The 18128-nt window shown below is 42.7% G+C and overlaps 1 protein-coding gene across 1 annotated transcript; it reads left to right on the plus strand.

Moving 5' to 3' along the window:
• The first annotated feature begins 1717 nt into the window (after nt 1-1717).
• LOC311084256 (uncharacterized protein) lies at nt 1718-16924 on the plus strand. The gene is made up of 7 exons (XM_084116175.1): nt 1718-1826; nt 2165-2491; nt 12740-13045; nt 15456-15752; nt 15861-16172; nt 16417-16560; nt 16659-16924. Exons 1-7 carry the CDS (start codon nt 1769-1771, stop codon nt 16673-16675), a joined length of 1461 nt encoding a protein of 486 aa, XP_083972301.1. The 5' UTR covers nt 1718-1768; the 3' UTR covers nt 16676-16924.
• The last annotated feature ends 1204 nt before the right edge of the window (nt 16925-18128 follow it).

Consider the following 18128-nt stretch of genomic DNA (forward strand, 5'->3'; position numbering starts at 1 on the left):
CCGCACACATACGGACGTGTAGAGAAGAGGAGACCACCGACAGACAGAGAGATCCCAGGAATGTCCAGCAATAGATGAGTACTGCAGGCGAACAGTCCTGCACCGACCCCCACATCTAGACTTCCTGAACACGGCACACTGGTAAGCAAAACAGAGACCACAAACAGACATGTAACAATCCACTGACAACACTGGTAGACACAGCTGGGAATATAAAGGGTAGGGGAAACGAGCGCCAGGTGAGGAAGATCAGCTTGTGATTGTGCCCACATCACGAGCTGCAGAAATGGCAGGACAAAAACAAACAACAAAGAGGGGCTGGTGACACACCCTGACCCGTGACAACGGACCAGATCCAGCTGACTACAGTAACCTCGGGATAAAGAAAGAGACAGACAGACTAATATTAGTGTAGATGCTGTTCCTCTATGATGTTACATGTACATTGGATGTTATGGGAAGTGTTCCTGTTCCGGCTGAGCTGATTTATACAGCCTAACAATCCTTTAATGCACTTGAATTATAGGAATGTGATAATGTGTTATGTGTATGCCAGGTTAAAGAGATGTGTTTTTACTCTAGATTTAAACTGACAGAGTGTGTCTGCCTCCCAAACAAAGCTAGGAAGACTATTCCAGTGTTTGGCGCTAAATAGGAAAAGGATCTTCCGCCTCCAGTGTATTTTGATATTCCAGTTATTATCAACTGGCCAGAACTGTGAGACTGCAGTGGATGTGAAGGACTATAAAGTGATAAAAAAGCTCAAGTACTGAGGAGCGAAACCATTCAGGGATTTGTTAGTAATCAGCAGGAATTTAAAATGTATGCAGTGTTGGATAGAGAGCCAATGCAGTGTTGACAGAACCGGCTAATATAGTCACTTACTGGTTCTAGAAAGAAATGTGGCTTTAAAAAGAAAGATTGACATCAAAGATCTACACTTCTCAGTTTCTCCAGATGAAAATCACATTATACGTGTGATTTACTGGCTTTTTAAAATCCTGCTGATTACTATAAACTACTATTATTACTAAGATCAGAGTTTAGAGTGACTGAAATAAACAGTATCATAAAGCAACGAAAAGAAAAATGGAGTTTAATTTAATTTTGTCATTAAAAACAGGTGAAACCAATAGTCTATTTAACCCTTTCACGCGTGATTCTGACTGGGTGAGTATTTTCAAGGCAACATTTATTTTAGAACATTTCTCCATTATTCATAAGAATGTTATTTTCTCTTTATTTTATCTGTACAAACATCTGTGTGTCTGGTTTGATCTGTCGGTGGATAAACAGCTTCTGCTGGATGTTTGTCGTCTCTGTGTGTGTCAGTAGTTTGTGGCTGAAGCGTTTCTTCATTTTCTCTCCTGCTAATAAGAAGCTCACAATCTTCCACTCCACACAAAACATCTTTACACTGAAATAAAGTGAATCCATCAACAGTCAAATAAGAGTCACAGGTCAGAGGTCAAATATGATTGACAGCTCACAGCACTAAATAACACACCAGTAGATACAGATATCTAATCCAATATTTCACTCTTCTGCTATTAGTTTTCATACAGGGCCAGAATTCATTTGAAAATGTAAGATCAGCAAAAGCTTGTTGATTTCCGTGATGTTAAAGGAGACGGATGTGTGAGCGGAAACTGACTGAGGTTGGGGGAGGATTCACACACAACCAGATAAATATCTCAGTTCAGTCTTTCAGAGCAATCTGAGTGTTTCAGACATTAAGAGTTACTATCGTGGGCTTTTCAGTGAACTGATGAAGAAAATGTTTCTCAGATTAGTTTTGCTCTGTTTGTGTTTGTGGCGTCTGGATGGTGAGTTTTAAATGTGTTTTTCTGGTTTCAGTTGTTTCTGTTCTGATGTGATAAATTACTGGTTAAATTAGTCAGAAAGGATTAACATTCACTGTTATTCTCGTATAGAAACAAATAATGTGCGATTTCCTGAGAGAAATCACTCTTATTTGAGATTAAAATCACTTTATAAAACTGTTTAACTATTTCTCATTTTCATTCATCATCTTTTGTCTTTGAACTGCTGCAGAATATTAATCACTTCACATTTACATGATTAAAAGTATTTTAGTGAAACTTCATCAAACCAACATCAAGTGATTTTAAAGCTTTAATCTGTGAAAAACTCTGTTCTTCAGGTGGGTTTGGTGATGATGAAGTGAAGTTAGTGAATGAGGGAGATTCAGTCTCTCTAGTCTCTGATCTTACTGAAATGAAGGATGATGATGTGATTCAGTGGAGGTTTGGATATAAAAACACTTTAATAGCTGAAATCAATAAACGGGCCGACAGAATCACTGTATATGATGATGTTCTTGATGGGAGATTCAGAGACAGACTGAAGCTGGACAATCAAACTGGATCTCTGACCATCACAAACACCGGATTTGAACATGATGGAGATTATGAACTACAGATCAACAGTGTGATCAAGAGGTTCAGGCTCACTTTAAGATTTATCAGTGGTGAGTATCTCTATGTCCAGAGTGAGTTGTGGTTCATTCATTCTCTATGTCTTTGGTGTCCAGGGTGAGTAAACCTTTTGAGTGATACGGTCCCACATTTGGGATTTGGAATGTTCAGTGATGTCACATAACTGTCAGATTCAAACTCTTCAGACAATTTGAACTGCGGCGCAAACAAACATGGCGGCGCCATCTCACATTTTAAATCAAGATCATGATGATTCGCCATGGAAACAATAAGCGGGAAATGTTTTAAAATAAATGTCGCCTTGATAAACTCACCCAGTCAGAATAACGTGTGAAAGGGTTAAATAGACTATTGGTTTCACCTGTTTTTAATGACAAAATTAAATTAAACTAAATTTTTTCTTTTCGTTGTTTTATGATATTGTTTATTTCAGTCACTTTAAACTCTGTTCTTAGTAATAGTAGTTTATTGTAATCATCATGATTTTTAAATGTATGCGATGTTTGATAGAGAGCAAACGCAGTGTTGACAGAGCCGGTTAATATGATCACACTTCCTGGTTCTAGTATGGGAAACTAGGTAGTTCGTGGGAATTTTCCCATTCATTTAAGTTGCCATTGTCAGCCTAGGCACTCGAAGGTCCGCGTGCTCGAAATGGACGACACGAGCTGCTTAACCTAATGGTGGTGTGGACGTTTTCTAAAATCGCATATAAAGTGGCCAAAATTACCATAAATTACCATAGGCTCTGTGTGGACGCCTCTGGGGGTGCCAGTGCACTACGGGCAGGTCCACCAAGTGCTTTTGGGGTCCGCCAACTACCTACTCTTCACCGTAGTCCTCCTCAGTGCCACGAAGCCCCTATTTGGACCCCTAACCACCTATTCTCTTCTTCATTGCCACAAAGTGCCTATGGGGTCCCCTGACCACCTAAACTTCACCATAGTCTTCCTCGTTGCCCACGAAGTGCCTATTTTGACCCCTAACCACCTATCCTCTTCTTCATTGCCACGGAGTGCCTATGGGGTCCCCTGACCGCCTAAACTTCACCATAGTCTTTCATCGTTGTCCACGAAGTACCTATTTTGACCCCTAACCACCTATCCTCTTCTTCATTGCCACAAAGTGCCTATGGGGTCCCCTGACCACCTAAACTTCACCATAGTCTTCCTCATAGTCCAAAAAGTGCCTATTTTGACCCCTAACCACCAAGTGTTTTTTTGTGAGTGTGTGTAGACGTTCCCCTCTCTGTATGTTTCTGGGGGCCGTGTGACGCAGCTTTCTGTGAAGTTTCGGGCCCCTAGCACCTCCAGGGGCCGAACGAGGTTCAGTGTGGTCCGATTGCCCCGAAATTGACGCATACGTCCCGTCACGGGCCCCTGGGACGGTGTCCAGAGTTCCGTGTCCCTCTGACCTTTTTTCGCGCTAATTGGCCACCAACAGCCCAATAGAATAAGTTGCAGGTGGGACGTCAAACAAACAGGGGCCAAAAGGGGTCAAAAGGTCGCAGCGACCCCAAATTCGACACAGTGCTAGTCCAGGGGCCCCCGGTTCTAGATCATGGGTCGCGGGGTTCTAGATCGGTTCTAAGTGTGTGTTTCAGCCAAACGGTTTGAAGGAAACGCCCGATCGTCCCGAAACTGACATATGCGTCCCGTCACGGGCCCCTGGGACGGGTTCTAGAGTTCCGTGTCCCTCTGACCTTTTTTCGCGCTAATTGGCCACCAACAGCCCAATGGAATAAGTTGCACGTGGGACGTCACTTAAACAGGGGCCAAAAGGGGTCAAAAGGTCGCAGCGACCCCAAATTCGACACGGTGGAAGCCCAGGGGCCCCCGGTTCTAGATCATAGATTTCGTGGTTCTAGATCGGTTCTAAGTATGTCTTCAGTTTGACCTTTCAAGTGGGTATGTCAGTCTATGAGTTCTCTATGAGTGCAAGTGGCCTGTGAGAGAAACTTGAACAAGGGTTGCATAAAAATAAGCCCTGAGTTCTAGAGACTCGTCCTCCTGATATGTTGTTCGGGGGCCCGAGGACTACCGGCACGCAGTGTTTGGGGCCCGTGGGACCTCCGGGGGCCGAACGGGCCACTGACACTTGCAACTTATCCCATTCATTTTCATAGGTGTTTGGTGGACGGTGTGACAGAAAGGTCTGATCGGCCCGAAAATGACGTATGCGTCCCGTCACGGGCCCCTGGGACGGGTTCTAGAGTTCCGTGTCCCTCTGACCTTTTTTCGCGCTAATTGGCCACCAACAGCCCAATGGAATAAGTTGCACGTGGGACGTCACATAAACAGGGGCCAAAAGGGGTCGAAAGGTTGCAGCGACCCCAAATTCGACACGGTGGTTGTCCAGGGGCCCCCGGTTCTAGATCATGGGTCGCGGGGTTCTAGATCGGTTCTAAGTGTGTGTTTCAGCACAACGGTTGGAAGGAAACGCCCGATCGTCCCGAAACTGACATATGCGTCCCCTCACGGGCCCCGGGGACGGGTTCTAGAGTTCCGTGTCCCCGTCCGCTCGTTTGGCCGAAAAAAGACCCCCTTGACCAGGAAGCGCCTGTGAAGTTTGAACTGAATAAGTTGCACGTGGGAGGGCGGAAACACAGGGGTCAAAAGGTTGCAGCCAGGGTGGGAATTATACCGCGGCCACGCGGCCATGGCCGCCGTTGCCCTACACTTTGGCCTTCATGCCCCGTGAAAAAAAAATCATCGTACGGCCACAGTGGCCTGTGTGCCCTGGCCCTGTCCAAGTTCCACCCAAGTAGTCTCTGAACTTCAATTAGTTTGTGGATTCGCGCAGGTGCAGTGTCATAATCACATCGATGATCTCACGCATCAAAACAGCAGTGCAAGAAGCATGTAACGTCAGCACCAACAGAAGAACGACACTCTGTTGTCTACACTGGTGCATAGATATATACACTAGATTTCGCCTTGGCTACGGCATTCGTTCATGAACTGCCGTAGCCAAGGCGAAATCTATATGTCTATCTATGCACCAGTCTGCGCACACGTCACACAGCAGGAAGCGCGGGCGCCCTCAGATCACTTGGACGTCGCTGTGTTATAAGAGGTAAAAACGATATAAATACTGTTCGTTTTCTCACACAAACCGCTCATTTCGTGTCTTAGGCCATCAATGTGTACTTACGATGGGGAATTGTTTTAATTTGGACTCTGTGGATGGCTGCTCTTTGAGACCGTGACCATAGACCTGCATTATATGACTGACAGACAAGAACGGTTTGACCTAAAAATATCAAAATCTATTTGCTAGTAGATAAGTGCCCTTTTCAGAAAAGGGCCCTATGCAAGGTTCCAGAGGTAATGGCGTCGGCGCACTGAAGCGTTTTTTTTTTTAATAGTTCAAAGTTACTATAAGATTTAATGTTATTACCTTGACAAACTATAACTTACATCATTAAAAAGATATAAGACTCACGTTTCAGTATTTGACCACTATTGTATTCTGAGAAATTTATATTGGCAGTTATGTCTTAATTTGTGTCAGGAGTTATGAAATGCAAAAATGAGTCGATACCTTTAATATGAATTATGAGCGTCAGACGCTCCCATTCATAAAAAACTCCTGTGCTGTCGTCATGAAAGCGATTCACAAAACAACGTCCCTCACGGCTCTTAGCTCAAAAGTGTGCAGATTTGGAGAAATATTGATATATTCTCAGTTTACATCAGATTTCTATTGACAGGAATAATATTTTATTGAATTTATAGCCAAATGCGTCGATGTAATCATTATGAGCGCTGTATACTGATGTGCTGTGTTTTCAATTCATACCAGCAGCCTGAGGGCGCTCTACTGAACATTATAGTCCATATTTGAAACGCATGAAGAAGAGCGTTCGACAATGCAGGAAATTATTAATTTATCGGCATTTGTGTTGTTTCTGAATGCTTTTATTGGCATTTGTGTTGTTTCTGAATGCTTTTATTGGCATTTGTGGTGTTTCTGAATGCTTTTATTGGCATTTATGTTGTTTCTATTGTTGTGTGAGGGTGTATACCTTCTGGATGTAATGGCGCTCTCTCTCTCTCTCATTAAAAAATGTTTTTTTTTTATTAAAAAAGTCATAATCCATGTCTTATTCCAAATTAGGATGTTATGGTATCAATCTGAATGGGAAAACCATCGAATTGTACGATGGCCTTTGTGCCCTGTCATATGGCCTTGGTGCCCCTAAAAAAAAAAAAAAGGTGGAGGCCAAATGGCCTTGCCCCTAAAATTACATAATTCCCACCCTGGTCGCAGCGCCTCCAAATTCGCCACCCTGGTAGTCGAGGGGCCCCCGGTTCTAGATCCCGGATCGCAGGGTTCTAGATCGGTTCCAAGTGTGTCTTTTTGCAGTGCGAAATTCTCCTCCCTTTGGTTCACTCTGACCATATGTCTGTCTATGTGTGCAAGAGGGCCTGCATTAATTGGACCATGTGCTTCGTGAAAGGTGGACAGAAAGGTCCGATCGGCCCGAAATTGACGTATGCGTCCCGTCACGGGCCCCTGGGACGGGTTCTAGATTTCCGTGTCCCTCTGACCTTTTTTTGCGCTAATTGGCCACCAACAGCCCTATGGAATAAGTTGCACGTAGGACGTCACATAAACAGGGGCCAAAAGGGGTCGAAAGGTCGCAGCAACCCCAGATTCGACACGGTGCTAGTCCAGGGGCCCGCGGTTCTAGATCCTGGATTGGGTGGTTTTAGATCGGTTCTAAGTACGTGTTACGGCAAAACGGTTTGAAAGAAACGCCCGATCGGCCCGAAATCGACGTATGCGTCTCGTCACGGGCCCCGGGGATGGTCCCCAGAGTTCTGTGTCCCTCTGACTTTTTTTCGCGCTAATTGGCCACCAACAGCCCAATGGAATAAGTTGCACGTGGGACGTCAAATAAACAGTCGCCCAAAGGGGTCAAAAGGTCGCAGGACGTCGAAATTCGTCACGGACGACCGCCACGGGCCCTCGAGTCGGGCCCCAGAGTTTTGTGGCTCTAGGTGCTTCCTGAGCCTAGTAGGCCCTCTAATCCTAACTGCTGAATTAACCCTAGCAGACACATGCTCCCATAGAGATCAATGGGAGACAGAGAGGTGCATAAAAAAATAATAATAATAAACCGGGCACGTCTCGACCTAGCCCGCTCGGTATGTCACAGAGGGCCACGTGACGCAACTTTTTGCCGAGTTTGGGGCCCCTCGGACCCCCGGGGGCCGCGCGGGAGCCACTGACACGTGCAACTTATCCCATTCATTTTCATAGGCGTTTGGTGAACATCCCACGGAACGGTCCCAATAGCTCCGAATGACTCCAATTTGAAATCTGTGGCCCCTCAGGGTCCTCTCAGACGGCACGCAAAGACTGGGCCCCGTAGGACCCCGTTAAGTGCTTAATTTGCTAAGTTGGGGATGTTCTGGACCGATAATTTTCCTTGAATATTTTTTCTGATTTTTTTTGGAATACTTGCACAACTCTGAGGGAGGCGGGCCTCGGACGTGTGGCACGAGAGTGCGTGACGGACGAGTTGTCGACGCCCCAAGATTTTTGCACAAAAACAAAGGCTGATTTGACCAACTCAAACAGGAAGCGCCCAGGAGCAACTTATTTGACATGACCCAGATAGGCTTTTGTGTGGACAAAGCATTTTTATGCATATTCATCATTTTTATGAGCTGACATGTAGATGAAACAGTTAAATGGTGTTTCCTGTGTGGTTTACAGTAGGTTTTACCTAATTAAACCACTGTGATGATGAATTATGACCTATTAATGCATTGACCACAGACAGCCTAAAGAGATCCCGCCGAATAAGTTACAGGTGGGCACTTCCTGTGGTCTTACAGGAAGTGCCCACCTGTAACTTATTCAACAGGGTTCCTGTAAGCTGTCCGTGGACATGTCATTTTAAGGCTAATTATGCATAATTATGAACTGTAAAGAGCCCCAACATGTTAGATTGTCTTCCCTGTGCACTGTACTGCATATTTTAAGTAATAAAACATTAATAATCATGAATTATGACCCATTAATGCATTGACCACAGACAGCCTAAAGAGGTCCCGTCAAATAAGTTACAGGTGGGCAATTCCTATGATTTTACAGGAAGTGCCCACCTGTAACTTATTCAACAGGGTTCCTGTAAGCTGTCCATGGACATGTCATTTTAAGGCTAATTATGCATAATTATGAACTGTAAAGTACACCGGTCAAAATCAGCATCCCACCTGTAACTTAATGGGCCCTATCTTGCACCCAGCGCAATTGACTTTGTACAGCGACGCATGTATCATTCCTATTTTGCACCCGCGCAAAGCGCGTTTTTCCCTCCACAGAATCACTTCGCTAAACTAGGGAATGAACTTGCGCTCATTGGGCGGTTCAGCGCAAAAAAGGAGGTGTGTTCCGGCGCAAACGTTCCTTCATGCTATTTTGCAGGTTTAGAAAACAATTGCGCCACTAACCAGGAAAAAATTGTTTAAAGTCAGTGGCGCGTTGCGCATGTTATTCATATGCTATTTTAAGGGCGCATGCTTGGCCATAATCAATGAAGCGTGTGCACAACGCGCATACACTTTGATTCTCTCATCTACACAGAAGCAGCAGTTTTCATTTTTGCAAATCATACATTATTACGATAGATAGATAGATAGATAGATAGATAGATAGATAGATAGATAGATAGGTAGATAGATAGACAGACAATTTATTATAAAAGCATACATCTAGCTTACACATTTACCCAAATTATCATACGCCTTTTTAACCGAAGTTAATTTGGGTGGGTTTCTCCATCCCCAACCTCCCTGACGAGAGCGTTGCTCTCCTCGGCTGTGAACCGCTCCTGGCGCGCGCCTGGCAAATCCGCCGTTTTGATAGGAATCCGCTTTAGAACAAACGCGCCTGCTCTTAAAGGGAATGTGAGATGACGCTCTGATTGGTTTATTTCACGTTACGCCCAAACCACACCTATGAATAATGAAGCTGCTTCAGACCAACCCATTTTAGATTTGCGCCTGGCGCAAGAGTCATTTATCCCGCCGGGAAACTAGCAACAGCGCCAAGACCCGCCCACAAAGTCACTTGCGCTTTGCGCTTTGACACTTGCGTTTCAGATCGTTAAAATAGGGCCCAATAAGTTACTCACTGGCCTTCAGCATATATGCTGAAATCCCCAATTCTTTACAGGGATTCACCCGCTGAAAATTTCTAAGTCAAAAACAGCATCCCACCTGTAACTTAATAAGTTAATCACTGGCCTTCAGCACATATGCTGAAATCCCCAATTCTTTACAGGGATTCACCCGCTGAAAATTTCTAAGTCAAAAACAGCATCCCACCTGTAACCTATTTGACAAGTCCCCTATAGGCTGTCTGTGGACAGTTGAATTTTATGCAAATGATGCATAATTAATGGCTGTAACATGTTGGATTGTCTTCCCTGTGCACTGTACTCTATGATTTAAGTAATAAAACATTAATAATCATGATTTATGACCTATTAATGCATTGACCACGGACAGCCTGAAGAGGTCCCGTCAAATAAGTTACAGGTGGGATGCTGTTTTATATTTTGATGGCAAGATTGATTAAAAATTAAGAAAATTGATTAAATATCAATTTTATGTTCATCTGTGGGCCCCCCTGAGCGATTTGCAGCCTTCAGAACCCAGAAATTCCACTGTCTACGAACAGCCTACATTTTTGAATGGGATAGATTGTACGTGGGACGTCCAGATCTCGGCCCCTGGACAGAATTTGGAGATGAAACCTGCACTCCTGCACTCGTCTGGACGTGCCCCGACAGCGCTGTGAATTTCAGGGAGTTTGGAGAAACTTGAAAGTTGAGTTTTTTTTGGTTGAATTTGCATTGATAAATAAATCATTTAGAATTATGAAATATGACCTTTTAATACATTGACCATGGACAGCCTAAGAGGTCCCATCAAATAAGTTGCAGGTGGACCCTTCCTCCCACCTGCAACTTATTTGACAGGGTCCCTGTAAGCACAGGAAGGGCCCACTTGTAACTTATATGACAGGGCCCTTCCTGTGCCCACCTGCAACTTATTTGACAGGGTCCCTGTAAACTGTCCGTGGACATGTCCATTTAAGGCTAATTATGCATAATTATAAACGGTAAAGTACACCAACATGTTGGATTGTCTTACCTGTGCACTGTACTCTATGATTTAAGCAATAACCCATATCTTTCCAAAAATTCACCCGTATCTTTCCAAAAACTCACCTGTATCTTTCCAAAAACTCACCCGTCCATATCTCGGCGCCTGGTGGCTATGATTTATGCAATAAATCATTTAGAATGATGAAATATGACCTTTTAATGCATTGACCATGGACAGCCTAAGAGGTCCAATCAAATAAGTTGCAGGTGGACCCTTCCTGTGCTGTCACTTAGATTGGCCGTGGACGAACAGGCCGTTCGTGGTCGCATAGGCGGTCAGGGGGACGAAAAGGCTGTTCGTGGTCAGTGGGCGGGGCCACGGGCTGTCACCTAGATTGGCCGTGGACGAACAGGCCGTTCGTGGTCACATAGGCGGTCAGTGGGACGAATAGGCTGTTCGTGTCAGTGGGGGTGGTCAGGGGGCGGTCACAGGCACTCAGTGGGACGAACGGGCGCTTCGTGGTCGGTGGGTGTGGTCAGGGAATTTCGCGAAACGGCGGTTAGGGGGAGGCACGTGCGCTCCGTGGACGCCCGCCTGCAACCTATTCGGCGCGCGTCGAAACGATTGGAGGTGGCCGGCCGTCGCCCCCCTGTGGCCGATGCCCAGATTGCGAGCATTTTTCCGAATTTTCCCAGATTCCGAATTTCGTCGAGCTCCCGCGGGGCCGCCGAGGGGCCCCGAAAAATCATCTAGGGGGCGTCGTGCAGTGGTCCACTTACCTCCTACCACGGAGTACCTAGCAGGCTGTTCGCGGACCCCTTCCCTAAGTCGGCGGCCTAAAGAGAGTAAGAGCTCGAGCTGCTGGAGTTTGCTTGGTAACGCTTTAGATTACAGCCCGCAAAGAACTGCGTATTTAAAACTAATTTACAGTGTAACTTTCTGTAATTATAGTGTACCTACAACATGTAAAGTCTTAGGAATAAAGGGGTAATAACCAGAGGAATTAACAAATTATTTATACTGTCGGTATTTTAGAGCTAAGCGTTACTTATTCTACTATTATGATACAACAATCTTACATTTGAGAGCAATTTAGCGAGAACATACACTGCAAACCTTTTTGTAATAACAGTATACCAATACTGTTACGAACTGCTCCGAGACACGAAGGTTGAGATCCAAATGCAGCTTTATTTGAAGCGTAATCCAGAATCGTAATCAGCACAAGCAGGGGTCAAACACAGGAAGGCAGTCTAAACAAACAAATAAACAAACAAACAAACAATCAAAACAGGCAGGGGTCTGAGGCAAAAGAGTAATCCAGGGAACAGGCAAGAAATCCAAAAACCAAGAGACATGAAACCAGGGAAAACGCTCGGAAATGCAGTGCAACAACATACAAAACTTCGCAGTGAGTGAATGAGTGAAAGTGGTATAAATAGGCTGAGACTAATAAGGATGATGAGACACAGGTGAATGCAATTAGTGATGATGAGTCGAGGCAGTGAGTTATGGGAAATGTAGTTTGTGAGAGAGTGATAATAGTCGGGTGTGGAGTGCCCTCTGGTGGTTCTCAAGGGCACTCCAGCTGGTGACCGTTACAAATACATATAGGCTTTAAAAAAATATAGGGTCCATATCTGCATTTATACAGGACTTTCTTTTAACAAAACTGCACTGAGAACTAAAACTATTGCAACTTTTGCTTAAATACTGGAGAAATATACTCTTGTTCATGCAGTTACATGGTAAGTGTGACTTCTGCGGGCTGGACATTTAAGTGGTGCTTGTTACTCTTTTCCTCCATTAAGTTAATACTAACACTTTCTTTTCTTTTTCTCTTCTGTCAGATCAAGTTTGAATTCAAAACTCAGTTATTATGGATTCATTAAATAAAATAATATAAATATGAAGCTCAGATACTCAAAAGCATTATTTTTAGTGTGACATTAACATTAAAGTAAAAGTGTATTTTTTAGTTATTGTTCCATATATAAATCATCATTCATCATTCATCATCTTTTGTCTTTAAACTGCTGCAGAATATTATTAATTTCACATTTACATAATTAAAAGTATTTTAGTGAAGCTTCATCAAACCAACATCAAGTGATTTTAAAGCTTTAATCTGTGAAAAACTCTGTTCTTCAGGAGTGATTACTATAGTGTTTGTGATGGAGGGAGATTCAGTCTCTCTAAACTCTGATCTTACTGAAATAAAGGATGTTGATTTGATTCAGTGGAGGATTATAAACACTTTATTAGCTGAAATCAATAAACGGGCTGACAGAATCACTGTATATGATGATGTTCTTGATGGGAGATTCAGAGACAGACTGAAGCTGGACAAACAAACTGGATCTCTGACCATCACAAACACCACAACTGAACATACTGGAGATTATAAACTAAAGATCAACAATGTGATCAGAGAGAGATTCGTTCTCAATGTCTTTGGTGAGTTCAATATCAATTTTACTTGTTTTATATTTTAATCAGCACAAAGATACAGTTACTAATTCAAACTCAGTTTGTTTCTGTTGTTTAATGATGATATTCATTTCAATTTTAACTTTTAAAGGGGTCATGACATGAGAAACCAAATTTGCCTTGATCTTTTGGTATATAAGAGGTCTTTGTACCATTAAAACGTCCTGCAAGTTTCATAGCTTAAGACGTCCTCCCCATTATAAACGAATCATTTATTTAATCAAGCTCTAAATACAGCTCGTTCTGGATCCATGGTATGAAGTGACGTCACGGTACGAAGTGACGTACCAGTCGTTTGCATATGACCGCCTCCAGCGTAGATAACTACGCTTCATGCGCAAGATAACTACGCCTCATTTCATCATCGCATCTGTCACGCGCTTCACATGTGTTCAGTAGACGTGCAGCGAGTGGGTCTGTTTTTACAAGAAGATTGCGATGTCACGCAGATGTGCTGTTCCTGGCTGTGGACAAACTACATGTTTGAATAATATACGCTGCTGAAAGATCCAGAAGTCAGGGGAAGATGGATGCATTTTTTTTTGCGGACGTCCCAGTCACGGCAGTGTTAATTTAAGCGTGTGTTCTCCACATTTCAAGGATGAGTGACAGTTGAGAACAATCGCAGTATGATGCTGGCTTTGCCAGAAAACTTTTGTACAAGATAAGGCCGTGTGGACTATTCTGGGCTCAACAACGACAACGCAAACTGTAAGTAATGTAGGCTATTTAAAACTTTTTTTAAACGTTAATTGCAGTTTAATTCATTAATCACCGTGTTTTTACTTAGTTTAGCCTACTTATTGTTTTCATGACCGTCATGTTCATGCCCCATAGGCTATTAAAAGATGTAGGCTGTCAAACTGACAAAATAGTTTCACACTTTCTATGTGGACGGGCTGATGCATTCTTAGTTGTGTTGATGGTTAATTTCTTCTTGTAATAAACCTAGAAGGATTGAACCAATTGTTGCGGCTAGAGAAATCTACTCTACAAAGCAAACAACATCACAGGGGTAGAAACAATAATCTTTATTTAATATAATTCATGCAGTTACCAAACATGGCAGACTGGGTTGGGCTCTTGAAGTCACAAATACTAATGTTAATCAGCCTGGCCGAACAACACCACGATGGAGCATGCTACACAGAGAACACCACAATAAATAGGCCATACAAAAGCTAGCGCACACGCAATAAATAGGCAAAAAGCTAGAGTACACACATCACCCCCATAGGACACTGCACACGTTCACAATGCACGTAAACTTCACACCCAAGACGCCATCAGACTACTACATGAGCATTCAGTTCATCATAACCCTCCCACCCCACCATGAAATGGCTATACTGCCAAGTTTAAAATCACTCACACACACACACACACACACACAAAGTTCAACACTTAACTTTCCCGGGATTCGAGACCCTCCCCTGGGGTCTAGGCTTTTGGCGCTGGTTGGCAGAGGGAGAAGATAAACACCAGTCCAGTGCTCGGGAGGCCTCCGATCTATAGCGGAAACGGAGCACCCCTTGCTGAGAAGCCGCGCCGCCCACGCACTCCTACACCCGGCCTTATCTACAGGTTAGCCCGCTAAGCTATCTTCGCCGCCGGCAGCCCTAAATAGCATGCGAACGGCACCCACCCCCCAACCTTGAGTGCAGCTCGGCGTTAGCAACAACACACCGCTTCTCAGAGAGCCACACCCTTTGCTGTGCCCTTCTTTTTATCTCCCTGCTTCCCATTGAAACTCACGCTCATCAGTCGTCAGGTGCGAACAATCCATTATCTCAACCCACTCTTCCCTCAAATCCCTCCCCCCACACACAACAGTCATAACAATGCATTTATCCAATGTCACTTCATTACACTCTGATTCCGACTCAAACACTGTTGCAATCGCCATCGCCTCGCACCCATCACCCGTTACTATGGTAACGGTAAACACAGCTCCGCAAAATCCGCAAGTTTTGACAAGGGGGCGTTAACAATTGATGCATAGGCACTGACGTTAGCCAATCATAACAATCGTTAACTCTTAAAGGGGAAACACCCCCAAAACAGACTGTTTGAATCAGAGGATGAGAAACAGGGTGGGAAAAGGTCATAAATCACTCAATTTTAAACGTTTTTTTGTCCAAAAAACTATAGTAATATTATAATTGCACCTAAGGGAACATAATAAAAGAAAAGAAAAAAACATGTCATGACTCCTTTAAAATATTTACTTTTATAATACATCAAGTGATTGTCTTAATCTGTGATGAACCCTGTTTCTGTTTGGTGGGTGGGTGTGTGTATTTGTGTGTGTGTGTGTGTGTGTGTGTGTGTGTGTGTGTGTGTGTGCGCGTGTGCGTGTGTGTGTTTGGTGATTCAGTCCTGGAGTCAGTGAAGGAGGGAGAAACAGTCACTCTAAACTCTGATCTCACTGAAATGAAGGATGATGATGTGATTCAGTGGTTGGGAGATGAAAACACTTTAATAGCTGAAATCAATAAACGGGCCGACAGAATCACTGTATATGATGATGTTCTTGATGGGAGATTCAGAGACAGACTGAAGATGGACAAACAAACTGGATCTCTGACCATCACAAACACCACAACTGAACATGAAGGAGATTATTTTCTACTGATCAACAGTGGGATCAAGAGGTTCAGTCTCTCTGTCATTGGTGAGTTAAAAAAAACTTTTATTTAGTAAACCATTATAAAGTGATTTAACAGTATTAATCTTTCCAAACCCTGTTTCTGTTTGTTCTCTGTGTGTTTGACAAATTAAGTGAAGTCAGTGTCAGTGATGGAGGGAGATTCAATCTCTCTAAACTCTGATCTTACTGAAATGAAGGATGATTATCAGATTCAGTGGAGGTTTGGAGATGAAAACACGTTAATAGCTGAAATCTATAAACGGTTCGACAGAATCACTGTATATGATGATGTTCTTAATGGGAGATTCAGAGACAGACTGAAGCTGGACAAACAAACTGGATCTCTGACCATCACAAACACCACAACTGAACATTCTGGAGATTATAAACTACTGATGTTTACAAGAAGATTCTCATCAAAAGCATTCAGAGTTTCTGTCTATGGTGAGTAGAGATCATTTGTCTTCTCCTTCAAATATTCTTATTTTATTAACTATTTACATGTTGAATTGTTGAATAATTTTACGGTTTGAGATGACAGACCATATAAAAACTCACTTGGAACCGAATATAAGATTGTTGATTAGATTTGATCATGTTTCTGTGTATTCAGAAATATTAGTTGATGTCAGCGCTGATATAAGTTTATTGACTGATCTGATCTCAGTTTGATGTGTTTATTCCTCAGACTCTGTCCACTGGTGTGGTCCTACTGAAGCTGTGATCCGATTGGTCCTCTCTGCCCTGGTGGGCGTGGCTACTGTCATTATTGTGGTTTATGAGATCAGATCCAGAAGAGCTGAACGAGATCAAGCACATATTCACACATCAGGTACATGATTGATTGATCTCATTTCTCACAAACTGATTTTCCATATATAAATATCTGAGATTTATTAATTTATGGCTTTTTATGTTCATCTTTTTCAGGAAGTATCGAAATCTAAAGCTGAACGCTGAACTTTAAAGGTTCTTCAAGTGTGTTTTTGTTCTTCTAGTGTTTTTTCATAATAAATACTGATGATTATTTGAGTTTGTGCTCTCTTTCAGTGTCAGATTTTAACAGTGTCACTTTATTGTTTATATTTCTCTCAGATACAAAAAAATTTCATAAAGAGACACACAGATCTCACTTTACTACTGATGTATATTTGCTGGATGTATTTTCTTGCCTTTATCAATAAAGTTTCTCACTCTGAGGTTCAAGAGTCTCTCATGATTTATTACATTTATTATGTTGAGCGCCTCCTGGAGGAATACAGACTTTATATATAGTTTAAAGATTTCAGAAGTGTTGAACATATAAAGCTTTACATTATCAAAATATTATTTAACTATACTGATACTGTTTTTCTGTCTACAATAATAAACAAACAACTTTCCCAGCTTCTCCTTTAACCCGAGAAAATACTGATTTGGGACACATTATAATATGCTTTGAGATCACAGTGAAATACATAAACACAACATATCGATGCTCCATTTCCTCCAACGATAAAGTCTTTAAATCTCTAGTGTGATTTGATCTAGTGGCTCACCCTGAAAAAATATATACTATGGTAGTCAATGGGGACTGAGATCTGTTTGGTTACAAACATTCTTCCAAATATCTTCCTTTGTGTTCAGCAGAACAAAGAAACTCATTTTGGGTTTGGAACAACTTGAGGGTGAGTAAACGATGATAGAATTTTCATTTTTGGGTGAACTATCCCTTTAAATCTCTAGTGTGATTTGTCTCTGTGGTTTCGTCTGAGGAGCAACACCTCCATCTAGTGGCTCACCCTGAACTCACATGTTATCAGGAGTTATTTACTCAGTCTCTGTAATGAGATCCAGTGATTGTGTCTGTTACTCAAGAAAGCCACTAGATGGCGCTGTGTTCAGTATTATGTGACGAATACTGTGAAACGAGTAAAAAAGAATAAAACCACATGTTGAAGTGTTCAGAGAAAATACACAGACATGTTGAGACTGCACTGAGAAATATTCTATTCAAATCACTGAACAAAACATGATACCAGGAGTGAACTCAAACTAAAAACAGCTCACTGGATATTTTCTCCTTTTCTGACCATTCTCTCTGAACCCTAGAGATGGTTGTGTGTGAAAATCCCAGCAAATTAGCAGTTTCTGAAATACTCAGTCTGGCACCAGCAATCATGTTTGAACTTCAGCAGATCGTCTTGATCATGGCTGTGTCTGAAATCGTCCCCTATACCCTTAAAGGGCACCTATTATGCAAAATGCACTTTTACATGGTGTTTGAACATAAATGTGTGTTGGCAGTGTGTGTACACAACCACCCTATAATGATTAAAAAAATCATCTAAATCCTTATAAATCATAAGCACTGTCTCAGAACAAGCCGTTCTCAGATTAGGGGCAATGTGATGTACTTTT

This window comes from Abramis brama (genome assembly GCF_963993115.1).
Source record: "Abramis brama genome assembly, chromosome: 6".
Lineage (NCBI taxonomy): Eukaryota > Metazoa > Chordata > Actinopteri > Cypriniformes > Leuciscidae > Abramis > Abramis brama.